The 24,909-nt window shown below is 51.5% G+C and overlaps 11 protein-coding genes; 8 read left to right on the top strand and 3 right to left on the bottom strand.

Annotated features, from left to right (window-relative positions):
- Positions 1 to 1,695: 1,695 nt before the first annotated feature.
- RCC_09686 (related to mfs-multidrug-resistance transporter) lies at positions 1,696 to 3,687 on the top strand (the record flags this gene model as incomplete). XM_023774926.1 has 5 exons in its annotated part: positions 1,696 to 2,366; positions 2,417 to 2,518; positions 2,779 to 2,972; positions 3,027 to 3,101; positions 3,155 to 3,687. The coding sequence occupies 5 exons, from the start codon at positions 1,696 to 1,698 to the stop codon at positions 3,685 to 3,687; spliced, it is 1,575 nt and encodes a 524-aa protein (XP_023630694.1).
- Positions 3,688 to 3,978: 291 nt separating this feature from the next.
- Positions 3,979 to 4,865, top strand: RCC_09687 (uncharacterized protein; the record flags this gene model as incomplete). XM_023774927.1 has 2 exons in its annotated part: positions 3,979 to 4,012; positions 4,072 to 4,865. The coding sequence occupies 2 exons, from the start codon at positions 3,979 to 3,981 to the stop codon at positions 4,863 to 4,865; spliced, it is 828 nt and encodes a 275-aa protein (XP_023630695.1).
- An 839-nt stretch (positions 4,866 to 5,704) lies between these two features.
- Positions 5,705 to 6,654, top strand: RCC_09688 (related to dienelactone hydrolase family protein; the record flags this gene model as incomplete). XM_023774928.1 has 4 exons in its annotated part: positions 5,705 to 5,792; positions 5,845 to 6,171; positions 6,232 to 6,366; positions 6,428 to 6,654. 4 exons carry the CDS (start codon positions 5,705 to 5,707, stop codon positions 6,652 to 6,654), a joined length of 777 nt encoding a protein of 258 aa, XP_023630696.1.
- Positions 6,655 to 6,861: 207 nt separating this feature from the next.
- Positions 6,862 to 7,589, bottom strand: RCC_09689 (related to SLD5-part of GINS, replication multiprotein complex; the record flags this gene model as incomplete). XM_023774929.1 has 2 exons in its annotated part: positions 6,862 to 7,224; positions 7,293 to 7,589. The coding sequence occupies 2 exons, from the start codon at positions 7,587 to 7,589 to the stop codon at positions 6,862 to 6,864; spliced, it is 660 nt and encodes a 219-aa protein (XP_023630697.1).
- Positions 7,590 to 8,289: 700 nt separating this feature from the next.
- RCC_09690 (uncharacterized protein) lies at positions 8,290 to 8,970 on the top strand (the record flags this gene model as incomplete). The annotated part of the gene is made up of 1 exon (XM_023774930.1): positions 8,290 to 8,970. The coding sequence occupies one exon, from the start codon at positions 8,290 to 8,292 to the stop codon at positions 8,968 to 8,970; it is 681 nt and encodes a 226-aa protein (XP_023630698.1).
- A 91-nt stretch (positions 8,971 to 9,061) lies between these two features.
- On the bottom strand, positions 9,062 to 9,856 carry RCC_09691 (uncharacterized protein; the record flags this gene model as incomplete). The annotated part of the gene is made up of 1 exon (XM_023774931.1): positions 9,062 to 9,856. One exon carries the CDS (start codon positions 9,854 to 9,856, stop codon positions 9,062 to 9,064), a length of 795 nt encoding a protein of 264 aa, XP_023630699.1.
- A 1,756-nt stretch (positions 9,857 to 11,612) lies between these two features.
- On the top strand, positions 11,613 to 12,050 carry RCC_09692 (uncharacterized protein; the record flags this gene model as incomplete). Its single annotated transcript, XM_023774932.1, has 1 exon — positions 11,613 to 12,050. The coding sequence occupies one exon, from the start codon at positions 11,613 to 11,615 to the stop codon at positions 12,048 to 12,050; it is 438 nt and encodes a 145-aa protein (XP_023630700.1).
- Positions 12,051 to 12,501: 451 nt separating this feature from the next.
- On the top strand, positions 12,502 to 13,242 carry RCC_09693 (uncharacterized protein; the record flags this gene model as incomplete). XM_023774933.1 has 3 exons in its annotated part: positions 12,502 to 12,548; positions 12,596 to 12,716; positions 12,766 to 13,242. The coding sequence occupies 3 exons, from the start codon at positions 12,502 to 12,504 to the stop codon at positions 13,240 to 13,242; spliced, it is 645 nt and encodes a 214-aa protein (XP_023630701.1).
- A 1,091-nt stretch (positions 13,243 to 14,333) lies between these two features.
- Positions 14,334 to 15,144, top strand: RCC_09694 (uncharacterized protein; the record flags this gene model as incomplete). XM_023774934.1 has 3 exons in its annotated part: positions 14,334 to 14,377; positions 14,432 to 14,561; positions 14,617 to 15,144. The coding sequence occupies 3 exons, from the start codon at positions 14,334 to 14,336 to the stop codon at positions 15,142 to 15,144; spliced, it is 702 nt and encodes a 233-aa protein (XP_023630702.1).
- An 822-nt stretch (positions 15,145 to 15,966) lies between these two features.
- On the top strand, positions 15,967 to 16,683 carry RCC_09695 (uncharacterized protein; the record flags this gene model as incomplete). XM_023774935.1 has 3 exons in its annotated part: positions 15,967 to 16,010; positions 16,071 to 16,203; positions 16,261 to 16,683. The coding sequence occupies 3 exons, from the start codon at positions 15,967 to 15,969 to the stop codon at positions 16,681 to 16,683; spliced, it is 600 nt and encodes a 199-aa protein (XP_023630703.1).
- Positions 16,684 to 19,039: 2,356 nt separating this feature from the next.
- RCC_09697 (uncharacterized protein) lies at positions 19,040 to 22,876 on the bottom strand (the record flags this gene model as incomplete). Of its 2 annotated transcripts, none has more annotated exons than XM_023774936.1 (2): positions 19,040 to 19,377; positions 19,735 to 22,876. In XM_023774936.1, 2 exons carry the CDS (start codon positions 22,874 to 22,876, stop codon positions 19,040 to 19,042), a joined length of 3,480 nt encoding a protein of 1,159 aa, XP_023630704.1. The 2 variants fall into 2 exon arrangements, with proteins under 2 accessions (XP_023630704.1, XP_023630705.1); XM_023774937.1 differs by lacking the exon at positions 19,735 to 22,876 and adding an exon at positions 19,472 to 19,493.
- Positions 22,877 to 24,909: the final 2,033 nt, after the last annotated feature.

Here is a 24,909-nt window from a genome sequence, read left to right on the forward strand (position 1 = left end):
AAGACGTATAGGGTGTTCTTAGTCTTTAAGCGGCCTAGCTAATACGATRTAGATAATTCCCTATTATATATAGCCGTAGCGGAAGAGAAGCTCGTTAAGGCTRYAGCTAGGCTCTATAAAAAAGCTATYRCTAGTAATAATAAGAAGAAAAAGAAGAAAGCCCGATCGGAGAAGCYRAAGGTAGAGAAACCTATACGTATTACCTATATAATATRYATCTAGTTACTATACTAATTCCTAATAGGCCTCCGACGACAACCTAGATAATATCGATATTACCGTAACTACGGACGATAGCGACGAAAGCGACGCCTATCTTTTAGCGAACGTTATAGTTTATATACCCTTTCCTCCGTATAATAGTATATCTACTAACATACGTATAGGTTAAGCCCGAACTAGTAGTTAAGGAAGAACTAGTAGTTAAGGTAGAACCTACCGACGACCGCTAGAAGAAGGAGTTATTTCTTTAGAGACTAGAGCAATCTCGTATAGAGGTAAGTAGCTATAGTACTACCCTTTCTACCGTATAATAGATAATAATAATATATAGCGTTTCTCGGTTCTAGCTAAGTAGGGCGGAGGTTCTTCGCGGACCCCCCCCCTCCCTAAGGGGTTAGTTATAAGCGTAGCTATTCTTAGATTTCCCTTACTTCCGAGCCTAGTAGTRCGCTACTAGCGGATCGTACGCGTAATCGATTAAAGCGCCGTTAAGAGTAGGGTATACGTTAACTATAGATAGCGTTACTATCTAGAATTATTAGCTAGAGTTTATATAACACTTTTATCCGGTCCTTTAACGGACTTCCCTCTTAGTTAGTATGTAATATAGCTTTCGAATTGTACTAGCGTTTACGATTTACGATATACTTATATCGCACCTTTGCCTTTTATCGTATAGATTAAGCTATAGCTCTTAGAGGAACATACTACTATATAATATATACTAGTTTACGACATCTCTATACCTTAGCTTACGCCTTCTTCTCTCTACGCTTTATATAGGTAAATAGAAAAGAGATAAGTAATAGGTATAAGGCAACGCCTTTAGATAAAATTATAAGAGTGTTAATATACTAACGGTAACTAGAATAAATCTTTACGATACTATTATATAGCCTAGTACTCTTGCTATATCGAAACCTTATATACAATACGATATAATAGCGTAGGAAACGCTGCAATACTCTAACTCCGGCGCCGAGGTAAAGCTAAGAGTAGTAGTGCATTCTGAAAAGCTATCTATGGGTTGTTGCAGGGAAGTCGCTAAAAGACCACCGTAGGCATATTTTGATCCTTCGAAGTTCCGACCTGGTCTCCCTCCTTGGCTCTCGACTTTGCGCTCACGAGACACCCCTTCAACACACAACAGCGCGTTATTCTCGCGTGAAAGCCATGATGCCACGCAGATGACTTCGATGCACCGAAGAAAAAAGGCCCGAAAATGCGCCAGCTCATCGTCTGAGGCCTGAGGTCATCATCTGCCTGCGTTATCCCAACTAGGCAGTGAGCGTCCACAACTCTCTGGATCGTCAAACGTTGTCTCTGCTCAACCGATGCTGGCAGACGATTTGAAGAGACTTTGCATGACAACCCGCTTAGCAGAAGTATCATGGCCTCAGATCTCCACGGTAGCTATTCTTCTCTTTCCTTCACTTGTTCTGCTCTTTCCCTTTGCGCCTCCACGTTTATACAATGTCTGCCTCCGAGCACCCCAGCCGTGGTCGTTCATTTGCCTCTGCGGACGAGAAGGACCTCGAGAAATGCACCACCGGTCGTAATAGCGATTCTTTCGATGATTCAATCGCACGAACCCAGGATGAAACAACGCCAGCTACGGAACAGAGCTTCCAGCAGAAGCCATCAGAGCAGACTGCCGCAATGGAATGGGATGGACCCGACRACCAAGACAATCCTCTAAATTGGACGCGGCGTAAGAAGATCTTTTACACGGCCATTCCTACCGGCATAGCAACGGTCTGCACGATTGCTTCTTCAATATACACACCTGGTGTAGATGGCGTGAGGCGAGACTTTGCCGTTTCTTCTGAAGTTACCATCCTGCCCTTCTCGCTCTATGTCCTGGGCCTTGCTTTCGGACCAATACTAGCCGCACCAACATCCGAGAACTTTGGCAGGAGGATCGTGTACATGGTGGGAATGCCATTGTTCGCACTCTTCACTCTCGGAGCCGGACTTTCAAGTGGCATCGCCTCTCTGACGATATGTCGCTTCTTGGCCGGGCTTTGTGGCAGTCCTGGGCTTTCGATTGGTGCGGCTACGCTGTCAGACATGTGGTCCCCAGCAGAACGATTGATTCCGATGGCATGCTTTGTGACGGCACCGTTTCTTGGACCCGCGATTGGGTGAGAACAGACATGGTCCATATCTCAACAGCCTAGACTGACAAACGCAGACCACTCATAGGGGGTTATGTAGTCATTGGAGAGAACTGGAGATGGACTCAATGGACAATCCTCTTCTTTACGGTGGCCTGCATCACGCCGCTGATCTTCATGTAGGTTTCCGAGACAAATGTCGCCTACCCAGAGCTGTCGATATGAGGATCATACATCGGGACAAGACATCCTCAGTCATCCCCACAATGTCTCAAGGTCGCGCTCTCTGCAGGCTCGAGGATTCTTAGCCTATTAGAGTACTTGCTACTAGCAGAGTGGCTTATCAATCAATTAAGAGAGCAGACCAGGGCGTTGCTCTTGTCGTGGATTTCTCATATCGACAGCTCTGCACTTATCCTCCCTTGCTGACTTTTCTCAGGAAGGAGACCTACAAGGCAGTCATCCTCAGGCGCAGAGCCAAAGCTCGCGGTATCGCGGTTCAGACTGGAACCCAGCCCTCGCGCTTGCAGGTCTTGAAAGGATACGTCACCACTCAACTTACACGGCCTGCGCACATGGCTTGCGTGGAGCCTGTCGTCGGTCTCTTTGCAATATATCAAGGCCTCAACTTCGGTACGATGGAATTGGGAGCGCAATGAAACTTCAATGATCTGACTTCTTGTCTAGGCATGCTTTACTCATTCTTCGCCGCCTTTCCATATGTCTTTTCCGAAACCTATGGCTTTGGCATCGGTCAGACAGGTAAAGGACAGCCCGCAAATGGCCCTCAATCCAACCAATACTGATACCTGCAGGCCTCAYATTCCTCGGTTTAGGAGTCGGATGCTTATGTGGACTGGCCTTTATGTGCATCATGGCAAAGACTGTGTTCCGCAGAATCATTGCACGCTCACATGAAGCTGATGAAGGGGGAAAGTTCCCACCTGAAAAGCGCCTCTACTTCGCCATGGTAGGATCACCTTGTCTTCCCATCTCCCTCTTCTGGTTTGGCTGGTCGGCCGACACAGGTGCACACTGGATTAGCCCAGTCATAGCGGAGGCATTCTTCGGCTTCGGAAATCTGATGCTGTTTATGAGTGCTACGCTGTACATCATGGACTTTTACGGACCCCGGTATGGAGCTTCGGCGATGGGAGCAAACAACGTGACAAGATATGTGATCGGAGCGGTATTTCCATTGTTTATCACGCAGATGTATAAGAAGTTGGGGATTGGATGGGCGAGTTCCTTGCTGGGATTCATCAGCTTGGCCTTGGTTCCTATTCCTTATGTGTTTTACCTTTATGGACCGAGACTACGAAAGAATACGAGACACGCCAAAGCATGATTACGATGATGAATTTATGAAATAGACGCATATACGGATACAAGGCAAACCGGCTAAATATACTCGCTCGCAACATAACCATCTCCGCGAAGTAATCCTGCATGACAGCTCTCGAAGAAGTGTCAAAGCTACTCAAGCTCCGAAGACTATCTTGGAGACTACCACGGTCCGATGGACGATCTTGCCGACTCGGCGTGACAGATCTACGATGATGGATGAATTCATATATAAGCCACTAAACGCACATCCCTCCCGGCTTTCTATCTTCATGGTTGTTGAAATCTAAACAACATGGCTCACATTCACTCCGCAGATAAGTGGGACAGTAAGCACAACAGATCTCTCAGTTCGATCAAGTGAAAACACTAACATCTCTTCCACTAGAGCATTCATCCAAATGGGCATCCTCAGTCCAAAATTTGACACGCAAACCCTGTGAAGCCCTCCTACAACTAGCGACCTCCATTCTTCCCATAAGCTCTTCCTCTCGTATCCTCGACAATGGTGCCGGCAGCGGAATGTTCACCAACATTATCCTCACACAATACCCCTCAGCCACAATCCTCGCCGCCGACCTCTCTCCCGCAATGCTCAACTCTCTCACCCAAAACATCCACGGACCCAATCWCCAAACCGTCGTGGCAGACGCCATGGATCTCCAAGCCGCCGGCCTCGAAGACCAATCTTTCACGCACGCCATGGGAACATTCTTCCTGAATTTCGTCCCAGATCCCATCAAGGCCATTTCCGAAATGCAACGCGTCACGAAATCCGGAGGCATCGTTGCGATTGCGACATGGAGTCGCGTCGACTATGTTCCCATATGGCAGAAAGCAGTGCGAGAAACCGTGGATGAGAAGTGGATTCCTCCTGCGTTTTTCCATCCCCAATCGACGGAATTGGAGGATGTCAAGGGAATTTTCCAGGGACTTGGAATGCGGGATGTTCAGGCCCAGTCATTTGCGTGTCGGCATGCGCAGAAAGAGAGTCCTGAAGCGGCGGTGGATGAGTTTTTGAATTTGGGGAATCCGACCACGATGCTTCTTATGGAGGGGTTTAGTGAGGAGCAGATTCAGATGATACGTCCTGCGTTTGTGAAGGCGTATAGGGAGGAGCATGATGGGGTGGAGAAGGCGCATGAGGATCTTGCTGTGTTTGTTGTGGGAACGGTCGTTTGATCACGGTCATGGTGTTGGCCTCTTTGACTCCCATCTCTTCGCTGGTTAGCAGAGATTCTAAGGTCATTGACCATACCTTAGCCGCTGACATTCTGATCCCGAGGGATGGAGAAATGGGAAACTGCCGGCCCTCCTAGTTGTGCATCGACGACCACGCTCGCTGGCGGGCAGATATGCCTGCCAACATAAGCAGTCTCGTGGAGAGTTCAGAGTTCTACTGAATAACCTCTTTATAGTCGTGTTGCGATTGTTGCAGCAAGTACGACATCTTTGATCGCTACAGACAGGGCGGCACCCTTCAAGTTCACCCATGCCTTATTCCAAGAGGCATTCCATTGCAGACTTCTGGGAGAGATATTTCTGCCATTGCGTTCTCGCCGTTGTCCACGCTACCACTGCCGACGATCATTTCAGAGGGAGTGTTTGAATTGTAGACAGGAGGTCTTTAGCGACTTTGAAGCCGATCCCTGTATCCCCTCCAGTGCTTAGAACGATCCGCTTTTACAAAGCCACCTGCATGACAAGATACAGCCGTGAGATTTTGGAGAGGATTGGAATAGCCGAGTGCTCGAGCATGTCAAACCATGCATCGCATCAGCGTTCGAACAAGCTTTCCCTTCCGATCTCGGACCACGTGGCGGGGTCTTAAGCCCGCTGATAAATGCCTTAACTCCCGAAGAGGGGCAGAGTGAGGTCAGCGAGCAGACTATTTTATAACCATCCTCACCTAGGGCATTCTCTCGGTGGTTCCTTCTATTATATTCCAATCTATTCCATCCCTGATTTCCACCACAATCACACACCTCTCTCCCATCTCTCCTCGTAACTCAACCACAACCATGGCCTCCAACCCACCAGGCAAATGCTGCACTGTCGGCGTCAAGCACGAAGGCACACCCAAGGGCGAGCTCAAAGACATTGGCAACAGTAAGCCCGTCCCATCAAGTCCTGCAAGTCCCATCCTAACAACCGCACCCAGTCAACACCTACTTCTCCTACCCCGAATCCAAGCAGACCGAGACTGCAATCCTCATTCTCCCCGATGTCATTGGCCACAAATTCAACAACGCCCAGCTCATTGCCGACCAGTTCGCCGCAAATGGCTACTTTGTCGTGATGCCGGATCWGTTCGAAGGCGACCCAATACCCCTCAACCGTCCCGAAGGCTTTGATATCATGAAGTGGTTGACCACCTCAGGTCCTAGCAATGGACACACTTTCAAGCAAGTGGATCCCATTGTGGAGGCGGTGATCAAGGAGATGAGGGGTAACCTTGGAGTGAAGAAGATTGGTGCCGTGGGTTACTGTGAGTGTTGAGATTGTGATGGAGCGTGTGAATGAATGAATGCTGATGAAATTTTTGTAGGCTTCGGTGCCAAGTACGTTGCGCGCTTCATGGCCGAGGGCAAGGGTGTTGATGTCGGGTACATGGCTCACCCAAGCTTCGTGGATGCCGATGAGGTCAAGGCCATGAAGGGACCACTCTCCATCGCTGCTGCGGGTATGTTGTGGCCCTTTTGTGGAAGGGTTTGCGAGCGGTCGCTGACATTTGGTGTTTCTAGAAACGGACCAGATCTTCCCAGCCGAGAAAAGACATGAGACGGAGAACATTCTCAAAGAAATGTCCATCCCATACCAGATCTCGCTCTACAGCGATGTCGAGCACGGTTTTGCTGTTCGCGCCGATATGAGCAAGCAATCGGTCAAGTTTGCGAAGGAAGCGGCTTTCCTCCAGGCAGTGACCTGGTTCGACGAGTTCCTCAAGGGCGAGAGATCGTGGGCTGCGTAGGTCCCGGTCGGTCGTGGACGTTGAGGAGGCGGCGCTGTGACTCGGATCTGTCGACAGAAATTGCTGGTGCAAAACCAGACCCGCCAGTGTAATAATCAGCAAGATGTAGACATGATTAATGCCGTATCCTTCAATCGTCCTCTCAATGCTGTCATGGGTATCATTTCCTTGGGCACCATTTCTTGCAAGATGGCTCTCACAAAACAATCATATCAGCTCAACATCTCCTCGGTGTACATTTTCCTTGACCGAACTCCAACGTAGCACCCACACATCTCCCCTCTTCAGTTCCACATCGCCGTCCACAGGCCTTGGTGCGTATCCATCTCGTAGCACCCGACAAAAGACGGCTGTATCCTCATCCGGTCTATCAATCATGCTCACTCCACCACCCGTATCGTCGATATTCTGTAGGGATTTCGGGAAGRGCGATAGAAACGAGGAAGTGTAATGTGATGACAGGAGTGCTTGATGTGTTTCGAGGTATTCCGACTCTATCGCGGAGAGCAACGGTTGTGAAGTGTTATTAGAGGCGGAGAGAGCGCGGTAATGTAGTGGAAACTGGTCGATCTGAAGAACACAAAGATACATGTCAATATCATTTCCTTGCCATTAACAGTGCAATGAACCCTCGATACCTTTGCGATGCGTGCGCGTAGAAAGGATCTAAGGAGGAACTTGACTCGTTCCAGCTCGGTCTGTAAGATGACCAGCGTGAAGTTGGCCGAGGGATCCATGGCACTCGACAAGGACTCGATAGTTCCAATCTGTTTTTGCACGCCCTCGGTGCATCTTTGGATGAGATGGGACGGGTAGGGGAGGAGGTCGGGACAGCTGCGTTCGTTGATCCATGCTCGCGTCAAGGCTTGAAGATCGAGGGCACGTTGGTCGAGGGAAGGGGCGGAGACGGRGGCGAGAATGTCGGAGATGTCCATTGTGGTCTTGTCGGTGAGTGAGGCGGGGAGGACGGGATTCTGGACATTTCCAAGTGTGACGCGTGATCCCTCCCTCCCTCGTTGTTTCTCGCGTTCCATTGGCGATGACGGAGCGGGGTCCGATTCGACGCCCTCTGCCTGATCATCCGTCCTTAGGTTGCTTGTTCTCTTTCTCCTTGGACATGAACACCAACCACCTACGAGGAATTGGTATCAAGCGGGCATCTGACTGCTGCACCATGATGCATCCACACATGGACCCGAGAAGCGCCAACATGATGAAAAAGAACGGGTCGATGCCCAACCACTCGATCATTGGCTTGTGGAGCAGCTCTTTCCATTGGAGCCGAGACAAATATGCGGCACCCACAGGAATCATCTCCCCGGCCGCGATGGAAAAGCAGCGCAGCTATGCAAGCCATCGTCATTTCAACCGAGTTGGAACAGTCGCACACGAATTTTGCCTCTGCTATGATTGATATAAGCAAGAGTTTGGAGACATGGCAGGCACTCGCAGCTTTCAAATCGCATTTCCTACCTTGAGGACTCTCGAAGCGGAACGACTGTTGCCTCCACCTCCATCCGTCGGACTGGTTATCTTCACTGCGAGCTTGGCAGACCTACGGATTCACCGTAGCCGTGCGACAATAGCCACCATTATCCTCTCTTCTGGGCGGCTTCTATCAACCCATCTTCCAAGATGCCTCTCAATCCCACCATTGTTGAGCTCGTCGTAGCAGGTCTCATGGAAGGCCTAGATACTCGTGTAGGGGACAAAGTAGTGCACTTTGCTTCCAATCCAAAAACCTGGTACGGCAGGGCATATCGTCCGGAARGCGTGGACGGTACTGGCAGTCCAGACAGTACTCGCCGACCAAACGAACACGGCTCTCGGAGAGACAGTGTCGAGTCGAGTGAGAAAGGCTCATCAAACGGTCGCTCTCGGTCACAGAAGCAACATCACACCTCTGAAAGTCACAAAGACAAATTACAATTGGATTGGGAGCCGCACTGGCAAAGCAACATACACCAAGGGCAAAGAAACTCTGAGCCTCGAGCCTTATCTAATCAAGCATCCTCTGATGAATGTTCGCGGAAGTCTTGCCGGAGGACCAGACGATATCAGCGGCCATCATCTCCCGTGGGTATTGTTGACGATGAGGTGGAGACGCCAGCCGGGAGGGAGGCTTCGGAAGATATATGGAAGATGGAGCAGAGACGCGAGCAATTTCGCCATGCTAAGAATGCCTATCGACCGCCCATGACGCAGACTGTAGCACAGCTAAAGTGGGATGAAGCCAGACTGTATGATGATGTTGCTCGAGCTGTTCACGACGCGATGCGTCAGTCTGGAGAGCTAGATCGAAAGAGACCTCGCTGAGATTGACTTTCCAAAGAACAACCCTCTCTCTACCTTCCTCTACCCGCCATTCTTTCTCGCTCACGCACTGTCCCGGGCCCGTCGCACCATGTCATTCAACACTTGCGTGACCAGAGTCACCCTCGCCAGGGGCTCTCGATTCCCCCGAACCAGGGGAAACGAGACGCAGACTCGATCCGGACGCCACCGCACTATCTGAGCGTTCAGCAATCGGACGGAATGGAAGCTGGAGGTGGCTTGGTGGTCCACTCTTGCTCATACCTCGCCCATGCTGACGTCCACTCGTGCTGCTCGGCTTGCGACGGGCGGCGGCTTCGTGTTCGATACTTTTGCGTTCGGCTTGTTGCTGTGCTCTTCTACGTTCGGCTTCTTGCTCTACCTCCCGTTCCCACTTTCTGTCAAAATCATCCACTTGTTCGGCCATGTCAAGGACGGCCTGATGAAGAGCTTCCCAGAAGCGACATTCGTCTGCTGGGATCCAGCGTACCTCGCGATCAGACCCCCGGCTGCGAGACCATTCGCCTGCTCCATGCAACTGACCTTGCGCGGACGTCTCGGCATGCTTCTTCCTTGCCTCTGCCWACAATACTTCAGACCAACGGGTGGCTATGTCTCGGGCTAGGCCCTGGTGGGTGGCACAGAGCAGGAGACGAGCAGGCTCATGCATGTGGCGCTGCAGGTCCTGTGGCCATGTCGATAGCCGCGACAGTGCTTCGATCCGAAGTGTTGCGTCTCGAATATTGTCAGCAGTACTATAGTGTCGGCAGTTGCGACTCATCAAGGACGCGTGTGCAGCACAGATGGGGTCATTTTCGAGGTTGGGGATCGCATAGAAATCATCTGCGATCTTGATCCATGAGTCGGCGGAGTCGGTGGGCCGCGCCATCGATGCAAGGCTCAAAATGTGTTGTTTTCTTTATGTGTGTGTGACGGGATATGATTTCGATGATTACTGAAGCTAATAAAGGCGAGCATAGCAGGTGGTGGGAGAATTTCGTGAGTGTTAAGGTATCTGGTAGCTTTTTGGATAACCCGGTAGGTTCAATACTGCCATACAGGAGGGACATCAAAGGCTGCAACCTCTGTCCGAACACTGCCGATTCAGAAAAATCTTCTGCCACTTTCAGGACAAAGTCTCATGGATTCAAGCGTATATTTCCAGTCGCTGCTGATGAGATGCCCGCCGCTCATGGGTCTGCAAGGCAAAGCACGGGACAGCCATTTCCAATCACGCAAGTCCAATCGACTGTAAGAAAATCTACAGCATCCTTCGTGTACGTCTCGATCGATAGCAACCTTTGTGGTTGCCATTCGGTAATCACCCGCTGTCCTTCATCGACCCACGATGCAGACTTTCGAAGAATGGACAGGGGCCGCTGGTTTTTACATCCTGCTGCGGGATACTTGATTGCTCGACAGTAGAATGCGGGGTCTTTTTGCGTGATTGCTTGCGCGATGTTTTCGAGGCCTGTTGGTTGTTGGGGTCTGGCTTCGAATGGGATGTGCGGTGAGTTGGGAATGGGAATTACCTTTTAAGTTGTTGTATGCTGGATTGGGGTTTACGGCGTCGAAATATTGCTTGTCGATTCCTCGGGCTCCTAGGATGAGCATTCTGATGGGGTGCTAACAAGTGTGCTTCTCCTTCAGCTTGCCACTAATGTTACATACCCGGAAGTACACGGAGGTGGAGTTCCCGAATCTGTACAATTGAGCGCATTTTAACGTTCTGCTATCGGCAACGCCAAGGCAGACGTGATGGCTATGGCGAGCGGGAAGAGGGCTTGGCGGAACAGCATGTTGAGGCGGTAGTGGTGCAGATTTTGGAACGATCGAGGTTTGGTTAACTATGAATTGTCATGTGAATTCTGTGCGAGAGGGCCGGCGGAGAGACGTGGCGCTGCAAAATATCAATATCATGGGGCATGCGCCAAGGAAACTTTCAGGGGCATCGCTTGGTTGAAGGTAAGGTACCTGGAACATTCATCAGACCCACACCCAGGGCTTGTCGTCTTTGCTACCACTTGTAATATCTCATTTGCTTCTTCGGCTTTCTACGTCTTGTAAAGAAAATCTGCTTCGCAAAGACAAATATGACAAAGGTCTTTGCACCGTGCAAAGGAAGAGTGCAGACCTGTTGGTGCTGCTTGCTTTAGGATCATTCTCGTGTCTTCTTCCAATGCAAAGCAGAGCAAACATAACCAGCTGTAAAGAAGTATAAGATTCATCCAAAAGACCTTGGTTTGGAGTTCCTCGTCACAGGTCAGACATTCACATCTTGAAAACAACTCACACCAACGGTCTTTCGACACACAATACAATATTGCCTGCACTTTAGGTCTGACTCATCATGTCTAACGATCATGCGAATACCAGTGAGCCTCTTGGGTATTCGCTTCCATAACATGTCTTGTGCACTCGCTCGACACTAACATATGTAGTTATAACGATCCCAGAACCGCMAACATTACGATCCACTTCAACGACGAACGTGATGGCGACGACATCTTCGCTCACAAGGAGATCCTCATTGCAGGCTCAAAGTACTTCCGACGTGTCTTTGAAAAGGTACCTAGATCTTTGCTCCTGCTGTGTTTAGCTACCGACTGACCTTCGTGARGGCTCCCACCTCCAAAGTACTTGATATGAGTAGCGACAGTCAACAAGCAGCACAAAATGTGATTCGCCACCTGTACTATCTCAACCCGGAGCCCATCCGCTACAGAAATGCCTTGCATGACATCGAGATGTGGATCATAGCACACGAGTATGAGGTTGCATCTCTGATCACAACATCCGAGGTCACGATTGCGGATCAGCTCGAATCTTTGACGCCATTGAAAGGTATTTCTCACTTTACCGACGTCTTGCGTGCCATCTACAAGGCGCCCGAACTCGGTGGCGAGCTTCGCAAGATTGCAGTGCAGGCCTGCAAGGACGAGATCGAGCATCTGATATCGCAACACAAGTTCCGGAAGATGCTGATGGAAGTTCCGGAAATGGCTGTGGATCTGTTGAATGAGATGGCGAAGCCTCAACAGGAAAGGGGTAGACTCATGCGTGTCCAGAGATCGATATCTTGAGATCAGGGTGAGGGGCTGGCATTGTACATGCAGATGGTACGAATCTGCACCATCTGATGGCTTGTTAGCTATGGGGAAGTCTCTCCGGGTCCGTCAAATTGAATCACTGCGACAGATTTACAATTACTTCTGAAATCCTTCCGAGACTGTTGCTCTACCTCTTTCTCCGAACCTCGGGCTACTGTTCAATCGCTTCCTTGCGAATTGGCTCGACTTCCTTCCAAGTTGGCTTACCCGAGAGCTCGTATTGGGGTCTAGGTAAATAGGGTAGGTACATATAGGCTAGGTCTTGCTATGTACATACACACGGAAGGAATCACGGTACTTGGAAGGAAAGAAGCGTCTGGGTGAATACAGTCCAGCCCGTCCCACTGCTTCCTCTTCCCGCTCGTCAGTCATCAACACAAGCATACACATCGAATACTTCGGTTTACTTCTTAAGGCGCCGAGCATGGACGAGACCGACCCGTCCGCAGCCATGCTGGCTCGCAAGCAGAAGTGCGTCTCTTCCGCACCCTCGAGCTAGATGCAGCTGACACTTCTAGTTTCTACAACAATCCCACCTTCTCCGATATCAGAATACACCTTGTCACCAACAATGTCGTCGTAGAGGATATTTTCGCACACAAAATAATCCTCAATATCGCCTCGCCTTGGTTCCAAGATGTATGCCTCGTACTCAACAATTTTCCATTACTGTACTAATTCTGCGCAGAAACTCGGCGAAAGTGAAATGGGCTTCATGGCCGTGCGAGGCACGCTTGCCGAGCATAACGCAACGAAACTCATGCTCCGTTACATCTACGGCATTCACGCCTATCCTGCGCCTGATTCGTCGAGCATCTACATGGACATTGAGCTGTTGCTCACTGCAGAGAACTGCCAGGTCTTCACACTGGCCGAACAGGCCAGGAAGAGCATCACGCAACGGCYGAACATCCTGAAGGATGGCGGGGCTTGGGGTCCTGCGACGTGTGCTACGGTTCTCGGTGTTATTTACGCATTGCCAAAGGATGACGGAAGTCTTCGTCGTTTAGCTTGTGAAGCTTGTCAGGGCCAGATGGTGGGTCTCGTGGAGGAACCCAAGTTTCAAAAGGCGCTGCTCGATTATCCAGAGATCGCTGTGGATTTGTTGAAGAGAGCCGTTTCCAGGTTCGAGACGCCGGAGTCGAACAATCAGAGACAGGTCTGACATATTCAGTAACCTTGTGGTGCTAGAAGGTCATCGGAGGGCCACGGCCAGAGTGCTGACTTGGTTCACATCAAGTTCTCGAAGCAAGAGAAGTAAGGTTGCTGAAGAAGAGAACTATCCTCAGAAGGTACCATTTGGGAGAGCGCTTGGTAGCATACCACAAAATTTCAAGTTTAACTTGCGCTGATCATTCGGGATACCACCTGAGCAGTACAATGTCTGGGGTGTGGCGTAGGACTCTGCAGTGTACGACAATTGACAGCAATGCCATATGTCACAATTTAGACTGTTGCATCGTGAAACCCCGAGCGAACTGTTAAGACACTCTTCAGACAATCATCCATGCTGGGCAGAGCTGTCGATATGAGAATTATTCGTCGGGATGAGACACTTCTAGTCGTCTTTATGACTTCTTTAGGCCTTGCTCTCCGCAGAAACAATAACTCTAGAGCTATTAGAACCTTTCTTACTAGCAGAGCGCCCCGTTATTAAACGGAGAGGGCAGTTAAGGGCGCGGCTTTCTTGATCATTCTCTTATCTCGACAGCTCTGATGCTGGGCCATCCTTGTGTGGACAATTGCGCAGAGTTCGAATGTGACAGGTGCGGCTGTTTTCATTCACTTGGACAAGCTAAGGAACTTGACTAGCGCGTTCAAGGATCTGAGTAGGAGATAGTGGATATGTTGAATGTGATCGTGAGCACTGAGGTGAAGGTGAGTGCGACGGTGGCATACGGTGTACCTGCGCATCTTCAAGGTCACTACTACGGCATGCAGTAGTGTGATTGGTGTTGCGATGGCCTGTGTGGGTGGGAGAGKCTGTGAAATACAGGCGACTCGGTAAACCAACGGCAAGATGGTCGTCTTAGTTCAACTAGGAATGTGAGTCTACAGCTGTCAGAAGTCGACGAGTACAGATTCGGCAGGTACATTGCTGTTCATTCAACTCGGGCAGTCAAGATCTGTCAGTCTGCCTGCCAGTTTCAGTTTCCTCCTCTTCCATCAAGCTCTTGCCCCACTTACTTCTAGCATCGACACCTTCACCAGCATCGACACCTTTACCAGGCTCGCCTCATACAGCCGCCCCTCGACATGGCGGATCTCAACGAGGCCGAGGCGCTGGTCCGGCGTCAAGGGTATGATGCATCTCGACATCTCGACCGCATCATCATCTTCTGACCTGCAGACAGGCTATTCAACAGTCCAATCATGTCCGACATTCAAGTTCTCATCGGAGATTACAAGTTCTTCGCTCACAAAGCAATTCTGAGCCTCGCTTCTCAATACTTCGAGCGTCGCCTCCACGAGAATGATAACGAGGTGAGTTCACCCCGGTGGGAGCTCCTCTCGGGCTTTCGCTTACATTTTCAATCAGGAAAATGCGGAGCCAATTCGCCTGACTGAGCCCCATGGAAGAGATGCCGCTCATTTGCTATTGCGCCACGTCTACGGCTTCGAGGTGGAGATTCTCCAAGAGGGATCCACGGGCGACTGGCTGGGGCTGGCCAGGCCCATCTCGCTCCTGGATGTGGCCGGCCGATACCAGGTCTCTTCTCTCCGGAAGCTCACCGAAGACAAATTCACCGCGTTACTCGAATGTATTTCCATCGCTACCCTCGTTACTGGGATGGAGTCCATCTACCTCTACTTCCCGGCGGGTGACCACCGCCGCATCGCTGTCAAAGTGTGCCTCGATCGGTTCGAAAGCTTCATGGGCTACAGGTGGGTCCAGCCTCTCTTTGAAAAGTGCCCAGAACTGGTGACAGACCTCTTGGAGTCGGCCCTGGGTCAAGATCGGGCGATAGATCGCTTGAAGCAGATCTTGGGTAAGCCTGAGCTTGCGGTGGATATCCTGAAGGGGCTGGCCAGGCTAGGAGCAGGCGCTCCAAGGAGGCTTGAGTAGGATACTACGGCGAGTCCTGGGCAGGGTGCTCCGGCGGAGCCTCCCACGAAGAAGAGAAAGACTATACCCGACAAATAAAGATGCAGGCTTTTTCACGCAATGCGCACGGTATGTCGGCATGGACAGTGAGCCTCGAGGGGCTAGATAGCTAGCTTAAATTTCATGGGTGGGTTGAGTCCTGCCGACTAGAATGACAGAGGAAACGTAATATTTGTTTGTCTCTTTAAATTTCTGAATCTCTTTGCCAAATACACACAAGGGAGAATCAAACCTGTACCCTGGTGCTACTTGACGTATCGTACCTCCCCATAAGCCCATTCAATTCCACGATACTCCGGTTATCTCCATGTCCAAATGTCGATCGAGGGTGTCTCACTGCAATGATGAGGTCGTAGATCTCGCCGCGAAATGATCTCCTCGTCAGATGAGACCGAGTACCAACGGAATCGGACGCTGCGGAAGTCTAAGAGCTCTCCACAAGAGTCGGCGATGCTATCAGTCCAGAACGCAACTCGCTGAAACTGAACCAAGCCGCAAGACAGAGAACAAAATCTCAGATATCTTGAGAGGTTGGGTTTTGGAATAACTCGGTCGCGATTCTAGTCTTGCGATTCCTGTAAGAAAGATTCAGAGGTTCACTAAATTCAATTGCACCAGCTCTCGGACCCGATGTCAGGTATCCCGAATTTCATTCACTTCACCACGGCTTTGTCAGCCCACGAACTTCCCCCACTTTCCAAACGCTTCCATTTATCGCTCACCTTCCTTCTCTCCGCAGCATCAACGTCACTTCGACAACATCTCGCTCAGCTCTCCCCCAACATGGAGGAATCCGATCAGGATAACGCGCTGACAAGGCGCCAAGCGTACGCACGACATGACCTCAACATCTCTGATTCAAGCATCTGCTGACCACATAATTATAGCCTCTTCAACAATGCCGCAAGCTCCGACATTCGAGTTGATTGCGGCAATTCCGGCATTTTCAACTGTCACAAAGCAATTCTGAKCCTCAGTTCTGGTTATTTCGCCAGAGAACTCTTGGATGCCCCCTCTTCGGTAGATCCAGCTGCTCCTCGGCCGTATCTTGACTCTCAGCTGACTGGATCGCTCTAGTACATAATCGAGGATAACAAGCTATCTCTGCGGGACGATCGGGGAGGCTGGCTTTCCTATAACATGCTTCAACACATTTACGGCTTGGAAGTTGAGAACAAAGAGATGATCGAAGAGGCCATTAAGTTCGACGATGACCTCGTAACCGTCGCCAAGTATTACGAGGTGATCTCTCTCTACGATCTCGTCAAAACCAGGATGACCGAMCGACTGAGAGCTGCAGTTGGAACAGAGAGCTWCGCCGAACAAATGACAATCATATACGGTGATTGCGACAACGACTTTGGCGTGGTGGCGGCGGAGTCCTGCTTGGAGGATCTCGAGAAACACCTGGCCGACGCGGAGTTCAAGCACTTGCTCCAAGATGTTCCAAGATTGGCGGCCGATTTGGTGCGGATTTCGCTTAAGCAGGAGCCTGAATGAGCAGTGGAGCACCTGGCGAAGCTGATCTACAGGAAGTCTGAGTTGGCAGCGGACATCGTTATCGATTGCACGCGCTCGCTAATCGCTTCCCCGAAGAGGGTGGTGAAGCCTAGAAAGCGGCAGCGGACTTCAAAGGAATGATGGACATGGCAAAGACGGAGATCGACTGGATGGTATACCGAGCCGTGCCTACACCGCACTCCTCATGTCAGTCGAATTCTGATCATCATTTCGTGCACACATGGTCTGGCGCCACAGCTTAGCGTCTCCGCAAGTTTGAAGTCCATATGCCATAGGCTGGTATGAAAATTGCAGAGGAAGTTTGAACCCGTGCCCACATTGTCGGTCATCTTTCCAAGTCTCTCTCGAGTACTCCATCATCTCCACAAGCCCATCCCGCACGAAGACTCAGTCATGGCGGTAGTCGACGATGAGAAAGCGCTGAGTCGGCGCTAGAACAAAATATCTTCGCCATCCCGGGCAGAGCTGTCGATATGAGAGATTATCAACAAGAGCAGCGTCCTGAACTGCTCCCTCGATTGATTGACGGGCTACTCTGCTAGTGGTCAGGATTCTAGCAGGCCTAGATTCGTCGAGCCTGCAGAGAGCGAGCGAGGCCTGAGGACATTGTGGGAATGGATGAGGATGTCTTGTCGCGATGAACAATCCTCATATCGACAGTTCTGGCCATCCGCATATATCCAGCAATACCGCGACTCTGAAGACGACTTCCTTYGCGATGGGGAGGAATGATGCGTTCCGCCAGGAGGTCAAACATCCGCATTTATTGTAATGCAGCAGAGGTACCTGCGAGCGGATCTCTCTCAACGCATCCGAGTCACGGACAGATCTCATCGGCATGCTGCATGATATCCCTAGATGCAATCTCCTTGGCTGCTTCTAAGAAACTCCCACATAGGACATAGAGAACGGGGAGGTGCATAGGGTGGGTCTTGCCTTGTACATGGGCACGGAAGGAATCACGCAATTGCGGAAAGAAAGAACCTAGCGTCTGAGTGGAGGCAGCGGATGAGGCTGAAGGTATGCCTGCCGCCCGCCCGCCCGCCGGCAGGATGCATCAATGTATGAATGAAGTGAACAAGGAGCAGAACAAGAACCAGGTCGAGCAAAGTCGAGCGAAGWTGAGGTTGGAGAGAGGAGGAATACACGAGAGAACCTGTGTCGGCCAAGATACATATGATAGTGGGAATATAGGAGATTGAGCTTGCAGCAGCAGCAGCAAGAAATATCGTTCCATCGACTGAGTCGCCACGTCCATCCCTCTAGCCTTGCCTCCATCAGAAGCACCCCAAAAAATCAAGAAACACCAAAAGAAACGAGCGAGTACGAGAGAGTATGTGAAATGTGGCTATTAGTCATCCTTCAACCCCCCCCCCCCCCCCTACTTCTCCGAGAAATCTTTCCGCCTCGTCATTTTCACGCCGAGCGACTACTTTTAGTACCCCTCCATCCTAAAAAAAAAGATGTGGGGAAGGAGATACTTATTTATGAAAATCACAATTACATAAAAATCACGGACCTCTTCAAAGAGCCCCCCCCCTCCATCTCTCCGAAAATTCTTTCCGCCTCTTCATTTTCGCACCGAGCGACTACTTTTAGTACCCCTCCATCCTAATAAAAAAGATGTGGGGAAGGAGATACTTATTTATGAAAATCACAATTAATAAAAATCACGGACCTCTTCAAAGAGCCCCCCCCCTCCCCCCTCTCCGAAAATTCTTTCCGCCTCTCCATTTTCACGCCGAGCGACTACTTTTGTACCCCTCCTAAGAAAAGATGTGGGGAAGGAAATATACTTAGTTAAGAAAATCACAGTTGAATAAGAATCACAATTGAACAAGAATTACGGACGGACCTCTTAAAAGACCCCCCTCCCCCTGTTTCTCCGAGAATTCTTTCCGCCTCTTCATTTTCACTCCTACTGAACACTTTTGTACCCCCCCCCCTCCTAGTAAATATATCTTCCTAGGAAAAAATAAAACTTGATTAAGATTTTATTTTCCCTAAGTAAAATCAAAATCACGCACCTCGTAAAGGACCTACCCCTCAATCAAACCTCCTGATACTCATGCTCATCTAACGAAAAACAGGCAGTCACTCACTCACAACAATGCAATTCAGTGCAATGCAATACTCATGATACAAACCCGTAGGCAGTAGTTACCAAGTACCCTCATCTCATCTCATCTCAATCCAATCCCCCAAGTTCCCAAAAACAAGCCCGCTCCAATGCATGCATGCAAGACATTCACAATCCACCAATCCACAAAGCGATTGATATCCCTCAACCTCCACTCGATGCCATCAACCAACCATTTCCTCAAAATCCAAAAAATCAATACCTTCCCCTCCCCAACTCCTCATCCTCCCACCTCTCTCTCTCCCTCTCGCGTTCCCTCTCCCTCTCCCTCGCATTCACCGTCACATAACCACTACCACCACCACTCTCCTCCTTCTCCCCCCTCCTACCCACGCCACTAACAAAATCCGCCAAACTTCCACTGCCTGTCATACTAGGAGGAGCCTCCAAAGCCTTGGGAACCTTGGCCTTGAATTCATCCGCACTATCCTCCTCACTATACTCGTCCCTCTCACTCCTGTCAGCCTTTCGGGACCGGCTGGGTTTCCTTGAAGACTTGCGTTCGGATTGGCGCTCGAGTTCGTAGCGTTGATCTAATTGATTGATATAATGTTAGCGGATGTTCTCTCGTCAAAGGGCTGCAAAGAATATAGTGTGAAGAATGTGATCAAGAAAGAAAAGGCTTACAGCGCCCCGCTGTTCCATCCATCCATCCCGTGTCCCTCCCTCCTCAACGGTCGACGGTGGAGGGAGAAGTGCTGATGGTAGTAGCGTGCGCTGCATTGCCCGAGGGCTCGGATGGGGTTGACAGTTCTCCAGAAATCGACTTGCTTTCTTCACGGAAGAATCGAAATCAGCCAAAGCATTCCCTCCACTTCATCAATAACCAACCGCGGGGGTTGGAAAAGAAAAAAAGAAACGAAGACGGGAAAAAAAAGGAAATCACCCACCTCTGATCGCCCGAGTCTTATCCGCCAATTTCTGAATCTCCTCCTTGGTCAAGACTCGCAACACAATCACACAGTCCAGTCTCTCCTCGAATCTCTCCTGTGCAGCCTCCAGTGCTTCAGGGTTGACCAGTCTGCGATCGATCTTGGTCCATCGTGCTCCAGGCGGAATGCCCTTCTTGGTAGCGTCCTTGAGTGGAGCTACTCCCTCGCGAATGTTGTTGGGATCTTCAGGGAATTTGGGTGTGGGTCGCTTGAGGATACTCTTCGGACGGGACCGTTCTTCGTCTGCTTCCGTTGGAGGATCCACAATTCTAACGCGGTTCTCGCGTTTCTCCGACGCGGAGTTGTCGATGATTTGTACGGGGTCGTTCATGGACATGGGTTGGTCGAGGACCGAGGGGCGTCTTCGGAGAGTTTGTTTGGCAGCGTCGGTGATGACGGTGGACGTACCATCATTGCCATCTCTTTCGAAACTTCGGCGAGAGGAATGAAGAGGGAATTCCGAGGAGCTGTTGAGGTCCACAGCACCCCCGACAGCTGCGCCACCGCCGTTGCGGTTCTCTCGCTCACGTTGCCGCTGTTCGCGCTCGCGACGTCGACGAGCGCGATCAGGGTCTGAGTCTGAGCCACGGTCGTCACTGCGGAGCGCATCCCTTTGAACGCCCAWTTCGCGTTGGACTTGCTCCATTCTACGGCGGTAGTCTTCATCGGCATCAATAGCAGGAGTCGGCATCTCCGCCGTCTTTAGCTCACGCTCCGCCTCCCGTTCTTGGGCATACGCGGGCTGTCGTTCAAGAGTGGATTGCCTCTCTGGCGGTCGATCAAATGTAGCCTGTTTCTCAGGTAGTCGGTCTTGCGCAGGAATAGGCTGTCTCTCAGCAATCCGCTCCTGTTGTGGAGCGTCCCTCTTCTCGGAAGCGCGATCATCCTTCATACGATCCGGCTTCCAATCCGAGTTGTTAAGAGGAGGTGCACTCCTGGGTGGTTCAGGCGGCCCCTCGAAAGCGAATCCCAGTCCACGGTCCGGTTCTCTATACCGATCGCGCTCCAGATCCCGTTCACGAGGCTCCTCATCGCTCGCAGCTTTTCCTGGTCGTCGTTCGCGGTGAGGTGAGCGATCTCGGTCGTCTGGCTTGCGGCGGTCATCGTCTTTACGGCGCTCCTCATCTTTACGTCGCTCCTCATCTTTGCGACGCTCCTCATCCTTGCGACGCTCTTCATCATTGCGGCGTTCCTTCCTTTCGCGCTCACGTTCGCGCTCCCGCTCCTGGTCTTTCAACTCCTCCCGATCCTTGTCACGGTTCTTATCCGTGACCTTGCTCAGAAGGCCAGTCAAACCGAAAGCGGCGGCGGCTCCAGCCAATCCACCAGTAGCGGCTTGRGAAAGGCTGGGCTTGGAAATGGTATCACCACTCTGCCGCGGGCTATTCTCCTTGTCTTTCTTGCTGTGATCCCCACCACGATCGGCAGTGTTCCGGCGTGAGTGATGCCGCTCTCTCTCGCGATCACCAGACGGGTCCACTTGACGGGTGCGCTCCGACTCGACGTGCCGTGAACCTTCCCTCTTGCTGCTGCGGTCATAGTCGCGATCATAAGCAGAACGATCCTCCTCCCTCCGCTTCTCACGAGGTTCTACACGAACCTCGCGCTCGCGGTGTCGTTCGCGATCAATCACTACATCACGGTCCTTTTTATCGACCTCGTGCACATATGGCTCCGGAGCGGTGTCTCTCCGATGCAGCTCCCCATACGCCGAGTCCCGATACTTTTGCGCATCAAAGCTCTCATCACTTCCCCTGCCATGGCGGTTTTGGCTGTCCGCTCGGAGAGGAAGATCGGACCTGATCCCGAATCCTCTCCGTTCCACACTCTGATCGGGCCGACCGTCCCTCGTGACGCTAGATTTCCTCCCTCGCTTCGCCTCTCTCGGCTCCTGAACCTCACAGCCATAGTCGTATTGATGCACGGTGGTCCTGCGGTCGGTGGAGTTGGTCCGTGGGGCTACGTAATACGGGTCGCGTGCATCCACATAGCTCACAGGGTCGGCATACGCTCGTCCACGCGTCGGCGATTGCGCAACATGCTGACGACTCGAACTGTCGTCTCTGGCACTTCGGGTGCGGCCAAGATTCTCATTGATCCTATCCCATCCGCGAGTGCTTGGCGGCGGGCCGATTTCCTTGGCCGGCTGCCGTAGACCGAATGTGGGATCCAGAACACTGACAGGTCGTTCACGGCTTGTGGCACCTCCACGGTCCACACTCCCTCGACGAGGACGAACTTCTCTCCACCTGGGCTCTGTGTCGCGGTACATACTCGCAGGGTCGGTGTAGGAGTATGCGTCTTCGTCGTCGATGCTCTTGTCTCGGGGACGGTTGGCGGTGCCGGAGATGTGATATCCTCTCCTGCCACGGTCCCGTTCGCGGTCGATTCCTGATGAGCGATAGTTGCTGCTGCGTTCGACGCTGTCCCTCCGCTTGGAATGTCTCTCCCCGCTGGCGGCGACATTCACATCGGCGACCAATTTCGCGCCGGTATCGTCGACACTGTAGAGTTTCTTGTGCATTCCACGCGGTTCTTGTGATGAAGCGGGGGTGACATAGTAGTCCTTTTCGCGGGGAAGTTTGACGGGACTGACCGGTCGTGCCGCGTCGGATTGAATGATGTTCGGTCGGGAGCGGTTGATGGACTGGGAGGTGGATGGCACCGTCCCTCGTTGGGAATCGACGAGGGACGATCGGCGCGGTCGGCCGGAGTATGAGTCGTATTGCGTGACGGGTCGGGAGGACGTTGGAGGGGGGACGTTGATGAACGTTTGGGTGGAGATGGGGATGACGCCAGCGCTGGCCCGAGGGTTTCCATAGGAATTGGTGGAATGTCGTGAGGCGGAGGGGTAATATTCGGAGAGGCCTTGATCGGACATGCGATTGGAGTTGTGTAGTCGTCGTCCACCGGGGGAGAGGGGTCGATGGTACGACATGTTGGAGGAAGTGGTGTTGATGGGGGTGATGGTGGCCGCGAGGACCTTGGCGGCGGGGACGGAAATGGAGCTTGAGGTGGAGATGTGGTTGGAGATGGAGGCGGTGCGGGGACGAGCCAAGTAGGTGGTCTTGGTCGTCGTCTTGCTCTTGCTCTGTTCCATCATGGCCGTGTTAGCAATGACTGCAGAAATGAATGAATTGATATCGACCAGTCTCCTCGCGTTAGTTGTTCAGGTGGGATTGTTCAGGCCGATGCTCCCCGAGTCTGCCGTGTGACGAGGGCAGCGGCAGGAATGAAAGCACAAGAGCAACGGCTTGGTGGAAGGGAAGCGGTCGGACGGGTCAGAGCAGCAGACAAATGCAGCAGCGCAGAGCAGGACAGGGCAGGGCGGACAGGACAGGACAGAGCAGGGGACTCTTTGCGGTCGAGGACGGCCAGCCAGCCAGCCAGCCCAGCGTCTTCCACTCTTTCTGCGGCGTGCCGTCGGGCGGCATCCGATCAGCGTCTGGAGGTCGGGACGGGAATTCTTGCACGCTAGATGTCGGCGCTGTCTGTCTGTCGGCCGTTCGTGGGTGTGTCTCCCGTCTCTGCTTCTGCGATGTGAAGTGATGCTGCCCCTCGTCTCCTGTGTTCCACTTCATGCACCCACAGCCGCCAACTCTGCAACTTGACATGTCCGACCAGGACAGGCCCTCGTCTCCATCTCTTGTGTTTCCGTTGCTGCCARACACGCCCTATTCCCCCCAACCAGAACAAGTAAGCGGAAATGGTGGGGCTTACCTGGTCTCTTGATGCCTGACGCGCGACTCCCAACCAGGGATGTCCTCGTAATCTCCAAACCGCCAGCTGGTTGAATGAGATGCYGGGGCTTTGGGCGCAAATGCGACGACGGGCGGGCGGACGGGTTATTCGCCGGGGCACTTGGACTGAGAGAGGCGGGAGGAAATGGATAAGATATGCAACAGTTATGGAGGTGTAGAAGTTGGAAGAATGGAATCGGATCGAGTGCAGTGCAGTGCAGTGCTTCCATGCAAGAGCTGCAAGCCAGGAGACTGACGATCATACGCCTCGACTTCTTCCACTTCTACTCTTTCTCGTCAGGTTACATCATTCGCCGACGATCCATCGGCGGGTCTCACTTTGCGCCAGCCATCTTCTTTTCCGCCTAATTGTCCATGAATATATTCATTGCTATCATCATTGAATGTAAAACATACAATCAATACAATCAATGAATAGTATCCCAATGCTCTCCCTCCATCATCATCATCATCAAGCGACCAATGCCCAACTAATGCATCCTGCACTGCAGAGATAAAGTAGTTAGTGTACCTACTGGACGAGAGTTACCTCCCCTCTGGCTCTCCACTCGGCTTTCCCGCGTCGTGGAAGGAGACAAGGCGCGGAATTGACATCACTGGTGGACTCGTGGAAGGATCGACGTGCGCCCGGCAGCCGGGAAGCAAACCTTTTTTGCTGCCCAACCTGCCCGCACTGCAACATCCAGAAGATGCCCGAAGATGTGACTGCCCTGATGATGATGATTGTTACGGAAACCAATGCGACCAACATCCGAAAGATTTCCCCGACATGCACCTTCCTTGCTCCACACCAACAACGCCACCCGCTGTCAAAAGCAGCAAACTTGGGACTCGACTCGACTCGACTCGACATCCAAGTAATCGGAAGATGTATCCAAACATCAAACATGTTTTTTATTGGACATCCCACCTCCCCACGTACTACGAAACAGACCATGTACCGTACAGTACACCTACTCCAAACATTCCCCCACTCCAACACACTCATTTCATCATTTCAATTCAAATCAATTCAAATCAAATCCCCGGCGTTGTTGACAAAACCCAGTTGGCAAATCTGTCATCATGCCCCTTCACACCACCATCACCACCACTACCATCCATCCCGCGTCTTCTGAAGATGTCCTCATCTCCCTCCTCTTCTTCTTCTTCTTCTTCTTCTTCGTCATCAGATCAACCGGTCACCTCACTCCCTGTTCCCCTCCATCGACGTACCCTGTGTAGCATCTGCGCCGGAAGTCCGAGCCCAGCGTCATATATGTCGAGGATAGATTGTACGATGGCGTCAGAAGCTACGATGAATTTCTTCTTCAGATGGCAGCGTATTTCCCTCGTCGATAATACTCCCTGATGTAAGGTAGACCTTCATCGC

Source organism: Ramularia collo-cygni (genome assembly GCF_900074925.1).
Source record: "Ramularia collo-cygni strain URUG2 genome assembly, contig: RCC_scaffold19, whole genome shotgun sequence".
NCBI lineage: Eukaryota > Fungi > Ascomycota > Dothideomycetes > Mycosphaerellales > Mycosphaerellaceae > Ramularia > Ramularia collo-cygni.